The sequence below is a fragment of the Mytilus trossulus genome, chromosome 6 (assembly GCF_036588685.1).
Source record: "Mytilus trossulus isolate FHL-02 chromosome 6, PNRI_Mtr1.1.1.hap1, whole genome shotgun sequence".
NCBI lineage: Eukaryota > Metazoa > Mollusca > Bivalvia > Mytilida > Mytilidae > Mytilus > Mytilus trossulus.
The window spans coordinates 34,044,619-34,067,254 of record NC_086378.1 but is presented as its reverse complement, the minus strand read 5'-3'; the positions used below and the strand labels follow the sequence as shown (position 1 = coordinate 34,067,254).

Genomic DNA, 22,636 nt, shown 5'->3' with positions numbered 1-22,636 from the left:
AATTTTGTGGGGACTACTTGGACCCGTACCGAAATTATATTAATTTAAATAGAAATTTCATGATTTTGTTAACTAGCAGCAAGACAAGACTCTAAAGTGGACAAAATATATTACTACATACATGATAAAAAAATTCTTTACAATTCTGACTGAAAAAGAGCTCTAAATTTTTGATAAAAGTACCCTGTAATATCAGCTTTTCTAAAAGAAATATTCAAATTAATGAATTATACAAGATATTTAAACTCTAACTTAAAAAAAAAGGTTATATTTTGGCCAGTTGGTGGTTCTCTTTCTTTGGTCTAGACTACTGGTGTAAATAATACATCAAAAGAAGACAAGACAAAACAAGCGAAGAAAAGAAAAGAACAGAAGTACAGATAGAAACATTTATATGTTGATCTTTTTTTATATAATGTACTATTTAATATTCTACACACAAGGACATACATGTACCATGATAAACAAACACCCCCCTTTTTTTTGTGATGAGACTTGTGTGTATATATATATCATAAAATTTATTTTTTGTCTATGTATTGCTTTGCATATAGATGGATTCAACAAGAAGAAATAAAAGAGAGAGAGAGAGATGGGGAAAAGAGGGGTTCGGCTATGTTTCTAATTTTCATGTACAACAATTTATAGATTCTTTTTGAAAAATATTGGTGGCCCTGAAAAGGGCCGTTATGTTTTGGTGAAAAAATCACACTTCTTAAGCACGTTCTCCACGGATTCTTCGGGCCAATTGGATATCCTTTGGCATGATGGTTACTCTCTTGGCGTGGATTGCGCACAAGTTGGTATCCTCGAAGAGACCGACCAAGTAGGCTTCGCTGGCTTCCTGTAGGGCCATGACGGCTGAACTCTGGAATCGGAGATCAGTTTTGAAGTCCTGGGCGATTTCACGGACTAATCTCTGGAAGGGGAGTTTCCTGATGAGGAGCTCTGTGCTCTTCTGGTATCTCCTGATTTCTCGGAGAGCGACTGTTCCTGGCCTGTATCTATGTGGTTTCTTGACTCCACCGGTTGCAGGTGCGCTCTTACGGGCGGCCTTGGTGGCAAGTTGTTTTCTTGGAGCTTTACCTCCGGTGGATTTACGTGCAGTTTGCTTTGTTCGTGCCATGATTATTAGCTCTGTGGACGATTTGCTACAGAAAGAATACTTGAAAATTTCGGTGAATGTGTTTTTGTGCTTGCCGGGAGGATTGAAATCACGGTGACGATTGGATCACCACTTACATAAAGCTGGCGTTGATTGGTCCGCATATCTTAAATCTGATTGGACTGATTTGTAAGGGACTTTGACAGTTTTCAATCCATTTTTTACTGAAAAACTGCTCAACCCAAGCTGACAGTAAAAATGCCCCCTTTTTTCATTCATAATTACAGTTTCTGATCATCCCTCATAGCTCAACAATAGTAAATTAGTGTCACGGTTTCAATATGATAAATCTGAAGAAGAAAAATAATAATAATGAAAAAAGGTCAAAATACATGCAGAAACATTAAGGAAAGGAACGAAAAATAAAAACAGGAAAAAATAAAAATAAAATGCAGTTATAACACAAACAAAGCGAAATAAAAATAAAAAAACAGAAACAAATGGAATTACACATTCCCGACATGACATTGTGCGGATCGGCTGAGTTTCTTTATTGTTGTATTATGTCATATTTATGTATATTTAATATAAAAAAAGAAGATGTGGTATGATTTTCATTTGGGCTGGGCACATTTGTCACATTGTCTGATTGTCGGTGTGCTTACATCAATTCCACATCTTTAATACACAAACAATAACTAAATAAAGACAGAAAGACAGAGAGAGAGATGCTGAAAAAAATGGAAAAAGGAAAAGAATGGAAAGTACATATCATATATAAAAGTGTTGACGAAAGAGATAATGTTAACAAAAACTATAAATAATTATAATAATAAAAAAAAACCACACACCTTCTCAGATGAATCTAAGCATGCTCGCATCAATAACCAAGAGAGAGAAAGAAGAGAGCAGACTAGTATTAAATATAAATACTATCAGTGGTTTTTTTTCCCCCCGACAAACATTATATGATTTAACTGAGCTACTTGTGGGTTCAAAGAGTCAGAAAGTACGACAATAAATGTTCTGATGAAGAAGACTGAAAAAGTTACTAGACTTAGTGTTATGCTATAAGAACTGTACTTAAATGGGATGCGTTAGAGAGAGAAGAAAAGAAGAATCACGGAAGAAGGGACATTTATATTTTAGACATTTTTTATTTGTTATGTAGTAGAATATATTTTTTTCAATTATGTATGGGGAATAAAGTATTACTAAGATGTACAACAATTTTAGACTCTTTTTGAAAAATATTGGTGGCCCTGAAAAGGGCCGTTGTTAAGTGAGTAATCCGATATATCCACTTTTTACTTGGCAGCTTTCTGGGTCTTCTTTGGCAGAAGTACAGCCTGGATGTTTGGTAAAACACCTCCCTGGGCAATGGTGACACCAGACAAGAGTTTGTTCAACTCTTCGTCGTTTCTGATGGCCAACTGGAGATGACGGGGAATGATTCTGCTCTTCTTGTTGTCACGAGCGGCGTTTCCTGCCAACTCCAATACTTCAGCTGCTAAGTATTCTAAGACAGCTGCGAGGTACACTGGTGCACCGGCACCAACTCTCTCGGCATAGTTTCCTTTCCTCAAAAGTCTGTGGATACGACCGACTGGGAACTGAAGTCCGGCACGGGATGACCTAGACTTTGCCTTTGCTTTTGCTTTTCCTCCTTTTCCTCGTCCTGACATTTTGTACTATTTGGTTGATCGACACTGAGTAAAGTGATACAATTTTTCTTCAAAATTTAGCTTATATACCCACTAAACGGATTGAACGATGTTTTTATTATACACCAATCAGAACGAAGCTCTCTGCGAGCAGTTAGGCTACCGAACATTCAACATGTTATGGGTGCTCTCTCCGAGGTTCGCGTTTAATAAAATCTTTCAATCCGTTTTGCCCAGTATATAAACAAATTGAAAATAATTTTTCACCATTACTTATTTGATTATCAAACCAGTAACATGCCACCCAAAGTAGGAACTAAAGGAGCCAAGAAGGCCGTCACCAAGGCAAAGACTGCCAGACCCGGCGGTGATAAGAAAAGGAGGAGGAAGAGACGTGAATCCTATGCTATCTACATCTACAAAGTCTTGAGACAAGTTCACCCCGACACCGGAGTGTCCTCAAAGGCAATGTCCATCATGAACAGCTTCGTCAACGATATCTTCGAGAGAATCGCAGCAGAGGCTTCCCGATTGGCACACTACAACAAAAGATCTACCATCACATCCCGGGAGATCCAGACCGCTGTCCGTCTTCTCTTACCCGGAGAATTGGCCAAGCACGCTGTCAGTGAAGGTACCAAAGCCGTCACTAAATACACCAGCAGCAAGTAAACAGTCTGAAGTTTATAACTTCACAAACGGCCCTTTTCAGGGCCACCAACATTTTTCAAAAAGAATTTACATTTGTTGTACATCAATGTCAAACTTCTAAACAAAGCTATAAATCCCAACCCCAGCTATAACCACTTTCAAACTATTTCAATAGTATATGGTTACTTTTCTCTTCTTTCTATCTGTATAACAAATATACGTGTATTTCACTCATTCTGTAGCATTTAATTTGTCTGTCAAAACTACAAAGCGTAAATACATAAATCATGAAGAACAAAACAGTGCTTTCATTCCAATTAATAGAGTTGATAAATTTACGATTTCTTTTGCTTTTCGAGAGAAAAAAAATATTGCGAGAATTATTTTACACGGAAACAAGAACATTACCTAATCTTAAACCACGCAAAAAAAACCTCTATAATTGAATATAACAGAATCTACAGATTTTGTGTGTAAAAGTCCGTGCATTTTGTTTTGAAATTTTCTCTCTTCATGTAGGCAAATGCACGGACTTGATCTTTGAACGTATTCATAAACCTTCAGAAATATAAATTCTCAAATAAATACAAGAGTAAGAGTAAGGAAGTTAATTAAAAAGAAAGCCAGATATTTAAAAAAAAAAAGGGGGGGGGGGGGGGTATAACGAGAGAGAGAAAATAGTTGCGGATCAGGATCAGGGAAAACAAGAAAAACGGTTGAAAAATTCATGAACATTAGAGAAAAGAATAGAAGTGGGAGCAAGCTTTGATTTCAAGATTTTGTTTAAAACGATGTACAACAAATCTAAGATTCTTTTTGAAAAATGTTGGTGGCCCTGAAAAGGGCCGTTGTTGATATTAGCTGGGTGGCTGTTTAACCTCCGAATCCGTACAAGGTACGTCCTTGACGTTTCAAAGCGTAGACAACATCCATGGCAGTGACAGTCTTCCTCTTGGCGTGCTCTGTGTATGTGACAGCATCACGGATGACATTTTCCAAGAAAACTTTAAGGACACCACGGGTTTCCTCATAGATGAGTCCAGATATACGTTTTACTCCACCTCTTCTTGCTAAACGACGGATGGCTGGCTTGGTGATACCTTGGATGTTATCACGCAACACCTTCCTGTGACGCTTGGCGCCTCCTTTTCCTAGACCTTTACCTCCTTTTCCTCTACCTGACATGTTTAACTATTTGTGGTGATTAGTTAAATAATACTTTCCGTCTAACAGCGACTCTTTATATATCACCAACGCGGCCGTAAAAGAAGTATCACACATTTTCAGTTAACTGTTGTCTGATTGGCTTACGTTGTTTTATTCCGGGAGGTAACTCTGTACTGCCTTAAACTGTGTACACTTTCAATCCACTTTTTCATTCTAGGTCTGAAAAATATAATAATTCATATCAGACAGTAAATTTTTAAGAAAAAACTATTATTTCAATCGGAATAAAAATGACTGAAGGAGACAAAAAAAGTTCCAAAATGTTGAAAAGTTTTCATTTTAAGATAGAATAGTATGATAAATAAATGATAAATGAAAATCACTTTAGACAGTCAAAATTATAAAGATAATTATTTGCTTTCTCTGAACAGACATTTTCATTCAATGACAATACACATTTCAACTTAATGGAATGGAATTTAGTTGGGGAAAAAATAAACCTCACAGACATATCTAGGAATACTGGTTATCTATTTGTCTATTTGATGTATCCAGAAATTGGATACATCACAGGATTTTACATGCTTGCAGTTTTCTACCTGTCTTTCATAACTCAACATCATCTGTCAAAGCTGTGCTTGCCATCCATCAACGATCTGCTGCAGGTACTTCAGATCATAAATGGGAGAATGTATGAATAAAACTGTTACTGTTATTACTATTAAAGATTTTTTTTTCTAGGTATTACAGTGAAGAAAAGAGATGCCCCTGACTGCGGGTAAAACTTCTTATGTGTGCATCTTCCTTTCAATTTTATTTTTAAACGCCATTCTATATTTATCCACAGTATGACGATGACAATTTCATCAGCCAATCCAATAAAAATGTTAATGCGCACACATGTACTTACTATTCTGAAGACTTCTTTTAGCCAGAAAAGTTTATAATAAGTCTGAAAACCACTTTTTATCATATAAAAAAGCTTATAAGTGCAAGATATATGCTTACATGGACTTCCTACATTGAAATTTTGTGGGGACTACTTGGACCCGTACCGAAATTATATTAATTTAAATAGAAATTTCATGATTTTGTTAACTAGCAGCAAGACAAGACTCTAAAGTGGACAAAATATATTACTACATACATGATAAAAAAATTCTTTACAATTCTGACTGAAAAAGAGCTCTAAATTTTTGATAAAAGTACCCTGTAATATCAGCTTTTCTAAAAGAAATATTCAAATTAATGAATTATACAAGATATTTAAACTCTAACTTAAAAAAAAAGGTTATATTTTGGCCAGTTGGTGGTTCTCTTTCTTTGGTCTAGACTACTGGTGTAAATAATACATCAAAAGAAGACAAGACAAAACAAGCGAAGAAAAGAAAAGAACAGAAGTACAGATAGAAACATTTATATGTTGATCTTTTTTTATATAATGTACTATTTAATATTCTACACACAAGGACATACATGTACCATGATAAACAAACACCCCCCTTTTTTTTGTGATGAGACTTGTGTGTATATATATATCATAAAATTTATTTTTTGTCTATGTATTGCTTTGCATATAGATGGATTCAACAAGAAGAAATAAAAGAGAGAGAGAGAGATGGGGAAAAGAGGGGTTCGGCTATGTTTCTAATTTTCATGTACAACAATTTATAGATTCTTTTTGAAAAATATTGGTGGCCCTGAAAAGGGCCGTTATGTTTTGGTGAAAAAATCACACTTCTTAAGCACGTTCTCCACGGATTCTTCGGGCCAATTGGATATCCTTTGGCATGATGGTTACTCTCTTGGCGTGGATTGCGCACAAGTTGGTATCCTCGAAGAGACCGACCAAGTAGGCTTCGCTGGCTTCCTGTAGGGCCATGACGGCTGAACTCTGGAATCGGAGATCAGTTTTGAAGTCCTGGGCGATTTCACGGACTAATCTCTGGAAGGGGAGTTTCCTGATGAGGAGCTCTGTGCTCTTCTGGTATCTCCTGATTTCTCGGAGAGCGACTGTTCCTGGCCTGTATCTATGTGGTTTCTTGACTCCACCGGTTGCAGGTGCGCTCTTACGGGCGGCCTTGGTGGCAAGTTGTTTTCTTGGAGCTTTACCTCCGGTGGATTTACGTGCAGTTTGCTTTGTTCGTGCCATGATTATTAGCTCTGTGGACGATTTGCTACAGAAAGAATACTTGAAAATTTCGGTGAATGTGTTTTTGTGCTTGCCGGGAGGATTGAAATCACGGTGACGATTGGATCACCACTTACATAAAGCTGGCGTTGATTGGTCCGCATATCTTAAATCTGATTGGACTGATTTGTAAGGGACTTTGACAGTTTTCAATCCATTTTTTACTGAAAAACTGCTCAACCCAAGCTGACAGTAAAAATGCCCCCTTTTTTCATTCATAATTACAGTTTCTGATCATCCCTCATAGCTCAACAATAGTAAATTAGTGTCACGGTTTCAATATGATAAATCTGAAGAAGAAAAATAATAATAATGAAAAAAGGTCAAAATACATGCAGAAACATTAAGGAAAGGAACGAAAAATAAAAACAGGAAAAAATAAAAATAAAATGCAGTTATAACACAAACAAAGCGAAATAAAAATAAAAAAACAGAAACAAATGGAATTACACATTCCCGACATGACATTGTGCGGATCGGCTGAGTTTCTTTATTGTTGTATTATGTCATATTTATGTATATTTAATATAAAAAAAGAAGATGTGGTATGATTTTCATTTGGGCTGGGCACATTTGTCACATTGTCTGATTGTCGGTGTGCTTACATCAATTCCACATCTTTAATACACAAACAATAACTAAATAAAGACAGAAAGACAGAGAGAGAGATGCTGAAAAAAATGGAAAAAGGAAAAGAATGGAAAGTACATATCATATATAAAAGTGTTGACGAAAGAGATAATGTTAACAAAAACTATAAATAATTATAATAATAAAAAAAAACCACACACCTTCTCAGATGAATCTAAGCATGCTCGCATCAATAACCAAGAGAGAGAAAGAAGAGAGCAGACTAGTATTAAATATAAATACTATCAGTGGTTTTTTTTCCCCCCGACAAACATTATATGATTTAACTGAGCTACTTGTGGGTTCAAAGAGTCAGAAAGTACGACAATAAATGTTCTGATGAAGAAGACTGAAAAAGTTACTAGACTTAGTGTTATGCTATAAGAACTGTACTTAAATGGGATGCGTTAGAGAGAGAAGAAAAGAAGAATCACGGAAGAAGGGACATTTATATTTTAGACATTTTTTATTTGTTATGTAGTAGAATATATTTTTTTCAATTATGTATGGGGAATAAAGTATTACTAAGATGTACAACAATTTTAGACTCTTTTTGAAAAATATTGGTGGCCCTGAAAAGGGCCGTTGTTAAGTGAGTAATCCGATATATCCACTTTTTACTTGGCAGCTTTCTGGGTCTTCTTTGGCAGAAGTACAGCCTGGATGTTTGGTAAAACACCTCCCTGGGCAATGGTGACACCAGACAAGAGTTTGTTCAACTCTTCGTCGTTTCTGATGGCCAACTGGAGATGACGGGGAATGATTCTGCTCTTCTTGTTGTCACGAGCGGCGTTTCCTGCCAACTCCAATACTTCAGCTGCTAAGTATTCTAAGACAGCTGCGAGGTACACTGGTGCACCGGCACCAACTCTCTCGGCATAGTTTCCTTTCCTCAAAAGTCTGTGGATACGACCGACTGGGAACTGAAGTCCGGCACGGGATGACCTAGACTTTGCCTTTGCTTTTGCTTTTCCTCCTTTTCCTCGTCCTGACATTTTGTACTATTTGGTTGATCGACACTGAGTAAAGTGATACAATTTTTCTTCAAAATTTAGCTTATATACCCACTAAACGGATTGAACGATGTTTTTATTATACACCAATCAGAACGAAGCTCTCTGCGAGCAGTTAGGCTACCGAACATTCAACATGTTATGGGTGCTCTCTCCGAGGTTCGCGTTTAATAAAATCTTTCAATCCGTTTTGCCCAGTATATAAACAAATTGAAAATAATTTTTCACCATTACTTATTTGATTATCAAACCAGTAACATGCCACCCAAAGTAGGAACTAAAGGAGCCAAGAAGGCCGTCACCAAGGCAAAGACTGCCAGACCCGGCGGTGATAAGAAAAGGAGGAGGAAGAGACGTGAATCCTATGCTATCTACATCTACAAAGTCTTGAGACAAGTTCACCCCGACACCGGAGTGTCCTCAAAGGCAATGTCCATCATGAACAGCTTCGTCAACGATATCTTCGAGAGAATCGCAGCAGAGGCTTCCCGATTGGCACACTACAACAAAAGATCTACCATCACATCCCGGGAGATCCAGACCGCTGTCCGTCTTCTCTTACCCGGAGAATTGGCCAAGCACGCTGTCAGTGAAGGTACCAAAGCCGTCACTAAATACACCAGCAGCAAGTAAACAGTCTGAAGTTTATAACTTCACAAACGGCCCTTTTCAGGGCCACCAACATTTTTCAAAAAGAATTTACATTTGTTGTACATCAATGTCAAACTTCTAAACAAAGCTATAAATCCCAACCCCAGCTATAACCACTTTCAAACTATTTCAATAGTATATGGTTACTTTTCTCTTCTTTCTATCTGTATAACAAATATACGTGTATTTCACTCATTCTGTAGCATTTAATTTGTCTGTCAAAACTACAAAGCGTAAATACATAAATCATGAAGAACAAAACAGTGCTTTCATTCCAATTAATAGAGTTGATAAATTTACGATTTCTTTTGCTTTTCGAGAGAAAAAAAATATTGCGAGAATTATTTTACACGGAAACAAGAACATTACCTAATCTTAAACCACGCAAAAAAAACCTCTATAATTGAATATAACAGAATCTACAGATTTTGTGTGTAAAAGTCCGTGCATTTTGTTTTGAAATTTTCTCTCTTCATGTAGGCAAATGCACGGACTTGATCTTTGAACGTATTCATAAACCTTCAGAAATATAAATTCTCAAATAAATACAAGAGTAAGAGTAAGGAAGTTAATTAAAAAGAAAGCCAGATATTTAAAAAAAAAAAGGGGGGGGGGGGGGTATAACGAGAGAGAGAAAATAGTTGCGGATCAGGATCAGGGAAAACAAGAAAAACGGTTGAAAAATTCATGAACATTAGAGAAAAGAATAGAAGTGGGAGCAAGCTTTGATTTCAAGATTTTGTTTAAAACGATGTACAACAAATCTAAGATTCTTTTTGAAAAATGTTGGTGGCCCTGAAAAGGGCCGTTGTTGATATTAGCTGGGTGGCTGTTTAACCTCCGAATCCGTACAAGGTACGTCCTTGACGTTTCAAAGCGTAGACAACATCCATGGCAGTGACAGTCTTCCTCTTGGCGTGCTCTGTGTATGTGACAGCATCACGGATGACATTTTCCAAGAAAACTTTAAGGACACCACGGGTTTCCTCATAGATGAGTCCAGATATACGTTTTACTCCACCTCTTCTTGCTAAACGACGGATGGCTGGCTTGGTGATACCTTGGATGTTATCACGCAACACCTTCCTGTGACGCTTGGCGCCTCCTTTTCCTAGACCTTTACCTCCTTTTCCTCTACCTGACATGTTTAACTATTTGTGGTGATTAGTTAAATAATACTTTCCGTCTAACAGCGACTCTTTATATATCACCAACGCGGCCGTAAAAGAAGTATCACACATTTTCAGTTAACTGTTGTCTGATTGGCTTACGTTGTTTTATTCCGGGAGGTAACTCTGTACTGCCTTAAACTGTGTACACTTTCAATCCACTTTTTCATTCTAGGTCTGAAAAATATAATAATTCATATCAGACAGTAAATTTTTAAGAAAAAACTATTATTTCAATCGGAATAAAAATGACTGAAGGAGACAAAAAAAGTTCCAAAATGTTGAAAAGTTTTCATTTTAAGATAGAATAGTATGATAAATAAATGATAAATGAAAATCACTTTAGACAGTCAAAATTATAAAGATAATTATTTGCTTTCTCTGAACAGACATTTTCATTCAATGACAATACACATTTCAACTTAATGGAATGGAATTTAGTTGGGGAAAAAATAAACCTCACAGACATATCTAGGAATACTGGTTATCTATTTGTCTATTTGATGTATCCAGAAATTGGATACATCACAGGATTTTACATGCTTGCAGTTTTCTACCTGTCTTTCATAACTCAACATCATCTGTCAAAGCTGTGCTTGCCATCCATCAACGATCTGCTGCAGGTACTTCAGATCATAAATGGGAGAATGTATGAATAAAACTGTTACTGTTATTACTATTAAAGATTTTTTTTTCTAGGTATTACAGTGAAGAAAAGAGATGCCCCTGACTGCGGGTAAAACTTCTTATGTGTGCATCTTCCTTTCAATTTTATTTTTAAACGCCATTCTATATTTATCCACAGTATGACGATGACAATTTCATCAGCCAATCCAATAAAAATGTTAATGCGCACACATGTACTTACTATTCTGAAGACTTCTTTTAGCCAGAAAAGTTTATAATAAGTCTGAAAACCACTTTTTATCATATAAAAAAGCTTATAAGTGCAAGATATATGCTTACATGGACTTCCTACATTGAAATTTTGTGGGGACTACTTGGACCCGTACCGAAATTATATTAATTTAAATAGAAATTTCATGATTTTGTTAACTAGCAGCAAGACAAGACTCTAAAGTGGACAAAATATATTACTACATACATGATAAAAAAATTCTTTACAATTCTGACTGAAAAAGAGCTCTAAATTTTTGATAAAAGTACCCTGTAATATCAGCTTTTCTAAAAGAAATATTCAAATTAATGAATTATACAAGATATTTAAACTCTAACTTAAAAAAAAAGGTTATATTTTGGCCAGTTGGTGGTTCTCTTTCTTTGGTCTAGACTACTGGTGTAAATAATACATCAAAAGAAGACAAGACAAAACAAGCGAAGAAAAGAAAAGAACAGAAGTACAGATAGAAACATTTATATGTTGATCTTTTTTTATATAATGTACTATTTAATATTCTACACACAAGGACATACATGTACCATGATAAACAAACACCCCCCTTTTTTTTGTGATGAGACTTGTGTGTATATATATATCATAAAATTTATTTTTTGTCTATGTATTGCTTTGCATATAGATGGATTCAACAAGAAGAAATAAAAGAGAGAGAGAGAGATGGGGAAAAGAGGGGTTCGGCTATGTTTCTAATTTTCATGTACAACAATTTATAGATTCTTTTTGAAAAATATTGGTGGCCCTGAAAAGGGCCGTTATGTTTTGGTGAAAAAATCACACTTCTTAAGCACGTTCTCCACGGATTCTTCGGGCCAATTGGATATCCTTTGGCATGATGGTTACTCTCTTGGCGTGGATTGCGCACAAGTTGGTATCCTCGAAGAGACCGACCAAGTAGGCTTCGCTGGCTTCCTGTAGGGCCATGACGGCTGAACTCTGGAATCGGAGATCAGTTTTGAAGTCCTGGGCGATTTCACGGACTAATCTCTGGAAGGGGAGTTTCCTGATGAGGAGCTCTGTGCTCTTCTGGTATCTCCTGATTTCTCGGAGAGCGACTGTTCCTGGCCTGTATCTATGTGGTTTCTTGACTCCACCGGTTGCAGGTGCGCTCTTACGGGCGGCCTTGGTGGCAAGTTGTTTTCTTGGAGCTTTACCTCCGGTGGATTTACGTGCAGTTTGCTTTGTTCGTGCCATGATTATTAGCTCTGTGGACGATTTGCTACAGAAAGAATACTTGAAAATTTCGGTGAATGTGTTTTTGTGCTTGCCGGGAGGATTGAAATCACGGTGACGATTGGATCACCACTTACATAAAGCTGGCGTTGATTGGTCCGCATATCTTAAATCTGATTGGACTGATTTGTAAGGGACTTTGACAGTTTTCAATCCATTTTTTACTGAAAAACTGCTCAACCCAAGCTGACAGTAAAAATGCCCCCTTTTTTCATTCATAATTACAGTTTCTGATCATCCCTCATAGCTCAACAATAGTAAATTAGTGTCACGGTTTCAATATGATAAATCTGAAGAAGAAAAATAATAATAATGAAAAAAGGTCAAAATACATGCAGAAACATTAAGGAAAGGAACGAAAAATAAAAACAGGAAAAAATAAAAATAAAATGCAGTTATAACACAAACAAAGCGAAATAAAAATAAAAAAACAGAAACAAATGGAATTACACATTCCCGACATGACATTGTGCGGATCGGCTGAGTTTCTTTATTGTTGTATTATGTCATATTTATGTATATTTAATATAAAAAAAGAAGATGTGGTATGATTTTCATTTGGGCTGGGCACATTTGTCACATTGTCTGATTGTCGGTGTGCTTACATCAATTCCACATCTTTAATACACAAACAATAACTAAATAAAGACAGAAAGACAGAGAGAGAGATGCTGAAAAAAATGGAAAAAGGAAAAGAATGGAAAGTACATATCATATATAAAAGTGTTGACGAAAGAGATAATGTTAACAAAAACTATAAATAATTATAATAATAAAAAAAAACCACACACCTTCTCAGATGAATCTAAGCATGCTCGCATCAATAACCAAGAGAGAGAAAGAAGAGAGCAGACTAGTATTAAATATAAATACTATCAGTGGTTTTTTTTCCCCCCGACAAACATTATATGATTTAACTGAGCTACTTGTGGGTTCAAAGAGTCAGAAAGTACGACAATAAATGTTCTGATGAAGAAGACTGAAAAAGTTACTAGACTTAGTGTTATGCTATAAGAACTGTACTTAAATGGGATGCGTTAGAGAGAGAAGAAAAGAAGAATCACGGAAGAAGGGACATTTATATTTTAGACATTTTTTATTTGTTATGTAGTAGAATATATTTTTTTCAATTATGTATGGGGAATAAAGTATTACTAAGATGTACAACAATTTTAGACTCTTTTTGAAAAATATTGGTGGCCCTGAAAAGGGCCGTTGTTAAGTGAGTAATCCGATATATCCACTTTTTACTTGGCAGCTTTCTGGGTCTTCTTTGGCAGAAGTACAGCCTGGATGTTTGGTAAAACACCTCCCTGGGCAATGGTGACACCAGACAAGAGTTTGTTCAACTCTTCGTCGTTTCTGATGGCCAACTGGAGATGACGGGGAATGATTCTGCTCTTCTTGTTGTCACGAGCGGCGTTTCCTGCCAACTCCAATACTTCAGCTGCTAAGTATTCTAAGACAGCTGCGAGGTACACTGGTGCACCGGCACCAACTCTCTCGGCATAGTTTCCTTTCCTCAAAAGTCTGTGGATACGACCGACTGGGAACTGAAGTCCGGCACGGGATGACCTAGACTTTGCCTTTGCTTTTGCTTTTCCTCCTTTTCCTCGTCCTGACATTTTGTACTATTTGGTTGATCGACACTGAGTAAAGTGATACAATTTTTCTTCAAAATTTAGCTTATATACCCACTAAACGGATTGAACGATGTTTTTATTATACACCAATCAGAACGAAGCTCTCTGCGAGCAGTTAGGCTACCGAACATTCAACATGTTATGGGTGCTCTCTCCGAGGTTCGCGTTTAATAAAATCTTTCAATCCGTTTTGCCCAGTATATAAACAAATTGAAAATAATTTTTCACCATTACTTATTTGATTATCAAACCAGTAACATGCCACCCAAAGTAGGAACTAAAGGAGCCAAGAAGGCCGTCACCAAGGCAAAGACTGCCAGACCCGGCGGTGATAAGAAAAGGAGGAGGAAGAGACGTGAATCCTATGCTATCTACATCTACAAAGTCTTGAGACAAGTTCACCCCGACACCGGAGTGTCCTCAAAGGCAATGTCCATCATGAACAGCTTCGTCAACGATATCTTCGAGAGAATCGCAGCAGAGGCTTCCCGATTGGCACACTACAACAAAAGATCTACCATCACATCCCGGGAGATCCAGACCGCTGTCCGTCTTCTCTTACCCGGAGAATTGGCCAAGCACGCTGTCAGTGAAGGTACCAAAGCCGTCACTAAATACACCAGCAGCAAGTAAACAGTCTGAAGTTTATAACTTCACAAACGGCCCTTTTCAGGGCCACCAACATTTTTCAAAAAGAATTTACATTTGTTGTACATCAATGTCAAACTTCTAAACAAAGCTATAAATCCCAACCCCAGCTATAACCACTTTCAAACTATTTCAATAGTATATGGTTACTTTTCTCTTCTTTCTATCTGTATAACAAATATACGTGTATTTCACTCATTCTGTAGCATTTAATTTGTCTGTCAAAACTACAAAGCGTAAATACATAAATCATGAAGAACAAAACAGTGCTTTCATTCCAATTAATAGAGTTGATAAATTTACGATTTCTTTTGCTTTTCGAGAGAAAAAAAATATTGCGAGAATTATTTTACACGGAAACAAGAACATTACCTAATCTTAAACCACGCAAAAAAAACCTCTATAATTGAATATAACAGAATCTACAGATTTTGTGTGTAAAAGTCCGTGCATTTTGTTTTGAAATTTTCTCTCTTCATGTAGGCAAATGCACGGACTTGATCTTTGAACGTATTCATAAACCTTCAGAAATATAAATTCTCAAATAAATACAAGAGTAAGAGTAAGGAAGTTAATTAAAAAGAAAGCCAGATATTTAAAAAAAAAAAGGGGGGGGGGGGGGGTATAACGAGAGAGAGAAAATAGTTGCGGATCAGGATCAGGGAAAACAAGAAAAACGGTTGAAAAATTCATGAACATTAGAGAAAAGAATAGAAGTGGGAGCAAGCTTTGATTTCAAGATTTTGTTTAAAACGATGTACAACAAATCTAAGATTCTTTTTGAAAAATGTTGGTGGCCCTGAAAAGGGCCGTTGTTGATATTAGCTGGGTGGCTGTTTAACCTCCGAATCCGTACAAGGTACGTCCTTGACGTTTCAAAGCGTAGACAACATCCATGGCAGTGACAGTCTTCCTCTTGGCGTGCTCTGTGTATGTGACAGCATCACGGATGACATTTTCCAAGAAAACTTTAAGGACACCACGGGTTTCCTCATAGATGAGTCCAGATATACGTTTTACTCCACCTCTTCTTGCTAAACGACGGATGGCTGGCTTGGTGATACCTTGGATGTTATCACGCAACACCTTCCTGTGACGCTTGGCGCCTCCTTTTCCTAGACCTTTACCTCCTTTTCCTCTACCTGACATGTTTAACTATTTGTGGTGATTAGTTAAATAATACTTTCCGTCTAACAGCGACTCTTTATATCACCAACGCGGCCGTAAAAGAAGTATCACACATTTTCAGTTAACTGTTGTCTGATTGGCTTACGTTGTTTTATTCCGGGAGGTAACTCTGTACTGCCTTAAACTGTGTACACTTTCAATCCACTTTTTCATTCTAGGTCTGAAAAATATAATAATTCATATCAGACAGTAAATTTTTAAGAAAAAACTATTATTTCAATCGGAATAAAAATGACTGAAGGAGACAAAAAAAGTTCCAAAATGTTGAAAAGTTTTCATTTTAAGATAGAATAGTATGATAAATAAATGATAAATGAAAATCACTTTAGACAGTCAAAATTATAAAGATAATTATTTGCTTTCTCTGAACAGACATTTTCATTCAATGACAATACACATTTCAACTTAATGGAATGGAATTTAGTTGGGGAAAAAATAAACCTCACAGACATATCTAGGAATACTGGTTATCTATTTGTCTATTTGATGTATCCAGAAATTGGATACATCACAGGATTTTACATGCTTGCAGTTTTCTACCTGTCTTTCATAACTCAACATCATCTGTCAAAGCTGTGCTTGCCATCCATCAACGATCTGCTGCAGGTACTTCAGATCATAAATGGGAGAATGTATGAATAAAACTGTTACTGTTATTACTATTAAAGATTTTTTTTTCTAGGTATTACAGTGAAGAAAAGAGATGCCCCTGACTGCGGGTAAAACTTCTTATGTGTGCATCTTCCTTTCAATTTTATTTTTAAACGCCATTCTATATTTATCCACAGTATGACGATGACAATTTCATCAGCCAATCCAATAAAAATGTTAATGCGCACACATGTACTTACTATTCTGAAGACTTCTTTTAGCCAGAAAAGTTTATAATAAGTCTGAAAACCACTTTTTATCATATAAAAAAGCTTATAAGTGCAAGATATATGCTTACATGGACTTCCTACATTGAAATTTTGTGGGGACTACTTGGACCCGTACCGAAATTATATTAATTTAAATAGAAATTTCATGATTTTGTTAACTAGCAGCAAGACAAGACTCTAAAGTGGACAAAATATATTACTACATACATGATAAAAAAATTCTTTACAATTCTGACTGAAAAAGAGCTCTAAATTTTTGATAAAAGTACCCTGTAATATCAGCTTTTCTAAAAGAAATATTCAAATTAATGAATTATACAAGATATTTAAACTCTAACTTAAAAAAAAAGGTTATATTTTGGCCAGTTGGTGGTTCTCTTTCTTTGGTCTAGACTACTGGTGTAAATAATACATCAAAAGAAGACAAGACAAAACAAGCGAAGAAAAGAAAAGAACAGAAGTACAGATAGAAACATTTATATGTTGATCTTTTTTTATATAATGTACTATTTAATATTCTACACACAAGGACATACATGTACCATGATAAACAAACACCCCCCTTTTTTTTGTGATGAGACTTGTGTGTATATATATATCATAAAATTTATTTTTTGTCTATGTATTGCTTTGCATATAGATGGATTCAACAAGAAGAAATAAAAGAGAGAGAGAGAGATGGGGAAAAGAGGGGTTCGGCTATGTTTCTAATTTTCATGTACAACAATTTATAGATTCTTTTTGAAAAATATTGGTGGCCCTGAAAAGGGCCGTTATGTTTTGGTGAAAAAATCACACTTCTTAAGCACGTTCTCCACGGATTCTTCGGGCCAATTGGATATCCTTTGGCATGATGGTTACTCTCTTGGCGTGGATTGCGCACAAGTTGGTATCCTCGAAGAGACCGACCAAGTAGGCTTCGCTGGCTTCCTGTAGGGCCATGACGGCTGAACTCTGGAATCGGAGATCAGTTTTGAAGTCCTGGGCGATTTCACGGACTAATCTCTGGAAGGGGAGTTTCCTGATGAGGAGCTCTGTGCTCTTCTGGTATCTCCTGATTTCTCGGAGAGCGACTGTTCCTGGCCTGTATCTATGTGGTTTCTTGACTCCACCGGTTGCAGGTGCGCTCTTACGGGCGGCCTTGGTGGCAAGTTGTTTTCTTGGAGCTTTACCTCCGGTGGATTTACGTGCAGTTTGCTTTGTTCGTGCCATGATTATTAGCTCTGTGGACGATTTGCTACAGAAAGAATACTTGAAAATTTCGGTGAATGTGTTTTTGTGCTTGCCGGGAGGATTGAAATCACGGTGACGATTGGATCACCACTTACATAAAGCTGGCGTTGATTGGTCCGCATATCTTAAATCTGATTGGACTGATTTGTAAGGGACTTTGACAGTTTTCAATCCATTTTTTACTGAAAAACTGCTCAACCCAAGCTGACAGTAAAAATGCCCCCTTTTTTCATTCATAATTACAGTTTCTGATCATCCCTCATAGCTCAACAATAGTAAATTAGTGTCACGGTTTCAATATGATAAATCTGAAGAAGAAAAATAATAATAATGAAAAAAGGTCAAAATACATGCAGAAACATTAAGGAAAGGAACGAAAAATAAAAACAGGAAAAAATAAAAATAAAATGCAGTTATAACACAAACAAAGCGAAATAAAAATAAAAAAACAGAAACAAATGGAATTACACATTCCCGACATGACATTGTGCGGATCGGCTGAGTTTCTTTATTGTTGTATTATGTCATATTTATGTATATTTAATATAAAAAAAGAAGATGTGGTATGATTTTCATTTGGGCTGGGCACATTTGTCACATTGTCTGATTGTCGGTGTGCTTACATCAATTCCACATCTTTAATACACAAACAATAACTAAATAAAGACAGAAAGACAGAGAGAGAGATGCTGAAAAAAATGGAAAAAGGAAAAGAATGGAAAGTACATATCATATATAAAAGTGTTGACGAAAGAGATAATGTTAACAAAAACTATAAATAATTATAATAATAAAAAAAAACCACACACCTTCTCAGATGAATCTAAGCATGCTCGCATCAATAACCAAGAGAGAGAAAGAAGAGAGCAGACTAGTATTAAATATAAATACTATCAGTGGTTTTTTTTCCCCCCGACAAACATTATATGATTTAACTGAGCTACTTGTGGGTTCAAAGAGTCAGAAAGTACGACAATAAATGTTCTGATGAAGAAGACTGAAAAAGTTACTAGACTTAGTGTTATGCTATAAGAACTGTACTTAAATGGGATGCGTTAGAGAGAGAAGAAAAGAAGAATCACGGAAGAAGGGACATTTATATTTTAGACATTTTTTATTTGTTATGTAGTAGAATATATTTTTTTCAATTATGTATGGGGAATAAAGTATTACTAAGATGTACAACAATTTTAGACTCTTTTTGAAAAATATTGGTGGCCCTGAAAAGGGCCGTTGTTAAGTGAGTAATCCGATATATCCACTTTTTACTTGGCAGCTTTCTGGGTCTTCTTTGGCAGAAGTACAGCCTGGATGTTTGGTAAAACACCTCCCTGGGCAATGGTGACACCAGACAAGAGTTTGTTCAACTCTTCGTCGTTTCTGATGGCCAACTGGAGATGACGGGGAATGATTCTGCTCTTCTTGTTGTCACGAGCGGCGTTTCCTGCCAACTCCAATACTTCAGCTGCTAAGTATTCTAAGACAGCTGCGAGGTACACTGGTGCACCGGCACCAACTCTCTCGGCATAGTTTCCTTTCCTCAAAAGTCTGTGGATACGACCGACTGGGAACTGAAGTCCGGCACGGGATGACCTAGACTTTGCCTTTGCTTTTGCTTTTCCTCCTTTTCCTCGTCCTGACATTTTGTACTATTTGGTTGATCGACACTGAGTAAAGTGATACAATTTTTCTTCAAAATTTAGCTTATATACCCACTAAACGGATTGAACGATGTTTTTATTATACACCAATCAGAACGAAGCTCTCTGCGAGCAGTTAGGCTACCGAACATTCAACATGTTATGGGTGCTCTCTCCGAGGTTCGCGTTTAATAAAATCTTTCAATCCGTTTTGCCCAGTATATAAACAAATTGAAAATAATTTTTCACCATTACTTATTTGATTATCAAACCAGTAACATGCCACCCAAAGTAGGAACTAAAGGAGCCAAGAAGGCCGTCACCAAGGCAAAGACTGCCAGACCCGGCGGTGATAAGAAAAGGAGGAGGAAGAGACGTGAATCCTATGCTATCTACATCTACAAAGTCTTGAGACAAGTTCACCCCGACACCGGAGTGTCCTCAAAGGCAATGTCCATCATGAACAGCTTCGTCAACGATATCTTCGAGAGAATCGCAGCAGAGGCTTCCCGATTGGCACACTACAACAAAAGATCTACCATCACATCCCGGGAGATCCAGACCGCTGTCCGTCTTCTCTTACCCGGAGAATTGGCCAAGCACGCTGTCAGTGAAGGTACCAAAGCCGTCACTAAATACACCAGCAGCAAGTAAACAGTCTGAAGTTTATAACTTCACAAACGGCCCTTTTCAGGGCCACCAACATTTTTCAAAAAGAATTTACATTTGTTGTACATCAATGTCAAACTTCTAAACAAAGCTATAAATCCCAACCCCAGCTATAACCACTTTCAAACTATTTCAATAGTATATGGTTACTTTTCTCTTCTTTCTATCTGTATAACAAATATACGTGTATTTCACTCATTCTGTAGCATTTAATTTGTCTGTCAAAACTACAAAGCGTAAATACATAAATCATGAAGAACAAAACAGTGCTTTCATTCCAATTAATAGAGTTGATAAATTTACGATTTCTTTTGCTTTTCGAGAGAAAAAAAATATTGCGAGAATTATTTTACACGGAAACAAGAACATTACCTAATCTTAAACCACGCAAAAAAAACCTCTATAATTGAATATAACAGAATCTACAGATTTTGTGTGTAAAAGTCCGTGCATTTTGTTTTGAAATTTTCTCTCTTCATGTAGGCAAATGCACGGACTTGATCTTTGAACGTATTCATAAACCTTCAGAAATATAAATTCTCAAATAAATACAAGAGTAAGAGTAAGGAAGTTAATTAAAAAGAAAGCCAGATATTTAAAAAAAAAAAGGGGGGGGGGGGGGGGTATAACGAGAGAGAGAAAATAGTTGCGGATCAGGATCAGGGAAAACAAGAAAAACGGTTGAAAAATTCATGAACATTAGAGAAAAGAATAGAAGTGGGAGCAAGCTTTGATTTCAAGATTTTGTTTAAAACGATGTACAACAAATCTAAGATTCTTTTTGAAAAATGTTGGTGGCCCTGAAAAGGGCCGTTGTTGATATTAGCTGGGTGGCTGTTTAACCTCCGAATCCGTACAAGGTACGTCCTTGACGTTTCAAAGCGTAGACAACATCCATGGCAGTGACAGTCTTCCTCTTGGCGTGCTCTGTGTATGTGACAGCATCACGGATGACATTTTCCAAGAAAACTTTAAGGACACCACGGGTTTCCTCATAGATGAGTCCAGATATACGTTTTACTCCACCTCTTCTTGCTAAACGACGGATGGCTGGCTTGGTGATACCTTGGATGTTATCACGCAACACCTTCCTGTGACGCTTGGCGCCTCCTTTTCCTAGACCTTTACCTCCTTTTCCTCTACCTGACATGTTTAACTATTTGTGGTGATTAGTTAAATAATACTTTCCGTCTAACAGCGACTCTTTATATATCACCAACGCGGCCGTAAAAGAAGTATCACACATTTTCAGTTAACTGTTGTCTGATTGGCTTACGTTGTTTTATTCCGGGAGGTAACTCTGTACTGCCTTAAACTGTGTACACTTTCAATCCACTTTTTCATTCTAGGTCTGAAAAATATAATAATTCATATCAGACAGTAAATTTTTAAGAAAAAACTATTATTTCAATCGGAATAAAAATGACTGAAGGAGACAAAAAAAGTTCCAAAATGTTGAAAAGTTTTCATTTTAAGATAGAATAGTATGATAAATAAATGATAAATGAAAATCACTTTAGACAGTCAAAATTATAAAGATAATTATTTGCTTTCTCTGAACAGACATTTTCATTCAATGACAATACACATTTCAACTTAATGGAATGGAATTTAGTTGGGGAAAAAATAAACCTCACAGACATATCTAGGAATACTGGTTATCTATTTGTCTATTTGATGTATCCAGAAATTGGATACATCACAGGATTTTACATGCTTGCAGTTTTCTACCTGTCTTTCATAACTCAACATCATCTGTCAAAGCTGTGCTTGCCATCCATCAACGATCTGCTGCAGGTACTTCAGATCATAAATGGGAGAATGTATGAATAAAACTGTTACTGTTATTACTATTAAAGATTTTTTTTTCTAGGTATTACAGTGAAGAAAAGAGATGCCCCTGACTGCGGGTAAAACTTCTTATGTGTGCATCTTCCTTTCAATTTTATTTTTAAACGCCATTCTATATTTATCCACAGTATGACGATGACAATTTCATCAGCCAATCCAATAAAAATGTTAATGCGCACACATGTACTTACTATTCTGAAGACTTCTTTTAGCCAGAAAAGTTTATAATAAGTCTGAAAACCACTTTTATCATATAAAAAAGCTTATAAGTGCAAGATATATGCTTACATGGACTTCCTACATTGAAATTTTGTGGGGACTACTTGGACCCGTACCGAAATTATATTAATTTAAATAGAAATTTCATGATTTTGTTAACTAGCAGCAAGACAAGACTCTAAAGTGGACAAAATATATTACTACATACATGATAAAAAAATTCTTTACAATTCTGACTGAAAAAGAGCTCTAAATTTTTGATAAAAGTACCCTG

At 36.4% G+C, this 22,636-nt stretch overlaps 16 protein-coding genes across 16 annotated transcripts; 4 read left to right on the top strand and 12 right to left on the bottom strand.

The window, feature by feature from the left end:
• Positions 1-715: 715 nt before the first annotated feature.
• LOC134722649 (histone H3) lies at positions 716-1,142 on the bottom strand. Its single transcript, XM_063586268.1, has one exon. The coding sequence runs from the start codon at positions 1,124-1,126 to the stop codon at positions 716-718; it is 411 nt and encodes a 136-aa protein (XP_063442338.1). The 5' UTR covers positions 1,127-1,142.
• A 1,125-nt stretch (positions 1,143-2,267) lies between these two features.
• On the bottom strand, positions 2,268-2,790 carry LOC134723381 (histone H2A). Its single transcript, XM_063586997.1, has one exon. It carries the CDS (start codon positions 2,788-2,790, stop codon positions 2,413-2,415), a length of 378 nt encoding a protein of 125 aa, XP_063443067.1. The 3' UTR covers positions 2,268-2,412.
• A 276-nt stretch (positions 2,791-3,066) lies between these two features.
• Positions 3,067-3,441, top strand: LOC134722648 (histone H2B-like). The gene has a single exon (XM_063586266.1). It carries the CDS (start codon positions 3,067-3,069, stop codon positions 3,439-3,441), a length of 375 nt encoding a protein of 124 aa, XP_063442336.1.
• An 852-nt stretch (positions 3,442-4,293) lies between these two features.
• On the bottom strand, positions 4,294-4,605 carry LOC134722647 (histone H4). The gene has a single exon (XM_063586265.1). The coding sequence runs from the start codon at positions 4,603-4,605 to the stop codon at positions 4,294-4,296; it is 312 nt and encodes a 103-aa protein (XP_063442335.1).
• A 1,723-nt stretch (positions 4,606-6,328) lies between these two features.
• LOC134722646 (histone H3) lies at positions 6,329-6,739 on the bottom strand. The gene has a single exon (XM_063586264.1). It carries the CDS (start codon positions 6,737-6,739, stop codon positions 6,329-6,331), a length of 411 nt encoding a protein of 136 aa, XP_063442334.1.
• Positions 6,740-7,880: 1,141 nt separating this feature from the next.
• LOC134723380 (histone H2A) lies at positions 7,881-8,403 on the bottom strand. The gene has a single exon (XM_063586995.1). It carries the CDS (start codon positions 8,401-8,403, stop codon positions 8,026-8,028), a length of 378 nt encoding a protein of 125 aa, XP_063443065.1. The 3' UTR covers positions 7,881-8,025.
• A 276-nt stretch (positions 8,404-8,679) lies between these two features.
• Positions 8,680-9,054, top strand: LOC134722644 (histone H2B-like). The gene has a single exon (XM_063586263.1). It carries the CDS (start codon positions 8,680-8,682, stop codon positions 9,052-9,054), a length of 375 nt encoding a protein of 124 aa, XP_063442333.1.
• An 851-nt stretch (positions 9,055-9,905) lies between these two features.
• Positions 9,906-10,217, bottom strand: LOC134722643 (histone H4). Its single transcript, XM_063586262.1, has one exon. It carries the CDS (start codon positions 10,215-10,217, stop codon positions 9,906-9,908), a length of 312 nt encoding a protein of 103 aa, XP_063442332.1.
• Positions 10,218-11,940: 1,723 nt separating this feature from the next.
• LOC134722642 (histone H3) lies at positions 11,941-12,367 on the bottom strand. The gene has a single exon (XM_063586261.1). It carries the CDS (start codon positions 12,349-12,351, stop codon positions 11,941-11,943), a length of 411 nt encoding a protein of 136 aa, XP_063442331.1. The 5' UTR covers positions 12,352-12,367.
• A 1,125-nt stretch (positions 12,368-13,492) lies between these two features.
• On the bottom strand, positions 13,493-14,015 carry LOC134723379 (histone H2A). The gene has a single exon (XM_063586994.1). It carries the CDS (start codon positions 14,013-14,015, stop codon positions 13,638-13,640), a length of 378 nt encoding a protein of 125 aa, XP_063443064.1. The 3' UTR covers positions 13,493-13,637.
• A 276-nt stretch (positions 14,016-14,291) lies between these two features.
• LOC134722641 (histone H2B-like) lies at positions 14,292-14,666 on the top strand. Its single transcript, XM_063586260.1, has one exon. The coding sequence runs from the start codon at positions 14,292-14,294 to the stop codon at positions 14,664-14,666; it is 375 nt and encodes a 124-aa protein (XP_063442330.1).
• Positions 14,667-15,518: 852 nt separating this feature from the next.
• Positions 15,519-15,830, bottom strand: LOC134722640 (histone H4). Its single transcript, XM_063586259.1, has one exon. It carries the CDS (start codon positions 15,828-15,830, stop codon positions 15,519-15,521), a length of 312 nt encoding a protein of 103 aa, XP_063442329.1.
• A 1,721-nt stretch (positions 15,831-17,551) lies between these two features.
• LOC134722639 (histone H3) lies at positions 17,552-17,978 on the bottom strand. Its single transcript, XM_063586258.1, has one exon. The coding sequence runs from the start codon at positions 17,960-17,962 to the stop codon at positions 17,552-17,554; it is 411 nt and encodes a 136-aa protein (XP_063442328.1). The 5' UTR covers positions 17,963-17,978.
• Positions 17,979-19,103: 1,125 nt separating this feature from the next.
• On the bottom strand, positions 19,104-19,626 carry LOC134723378 (histone H2A). Its single transcript, XM_063586993.1, has one exon. The coding sequence runs from the start codon at positions 19,624-19,626 to the stop codon at positions 19,249-19,251; it is 378 nt and encodes a 125-aa protein (XP_063443063.1). The 3' UTR covers positions 19,104-19,248.
• A 276-nt stretch (positions 19,627-19,902) lies between these two features.
• On the top strand, positions 19,903-20,277 carry LOC134722638 (histone H2B-like). Its single transcript, XM_063586257.1, has one exon. The coding sequence runs from the start codon at positions 19,903-19,905 to the stop codon at positions 20,275-20,277; it is 375 nt and encodes a 124-aa protein (XP_063442327.1).
• Positions 20,278-21,130: 853 nt separating this feature from the next.
• Positions 21,131-21,442, bottom strand: LOC134722637 (histone H4). The gene has a single exon (XM_063586255.1). The coding sequence runs from the start codon at positions 21,440-21,442 to the stop codon at positions 21,131-21,133; it is 312 nt and encodes a 103-aa protein (XP_063442325.1).
• Between the last annotated feature and the right edge of the window lie 1,194 nt (positions 21,443-22,636).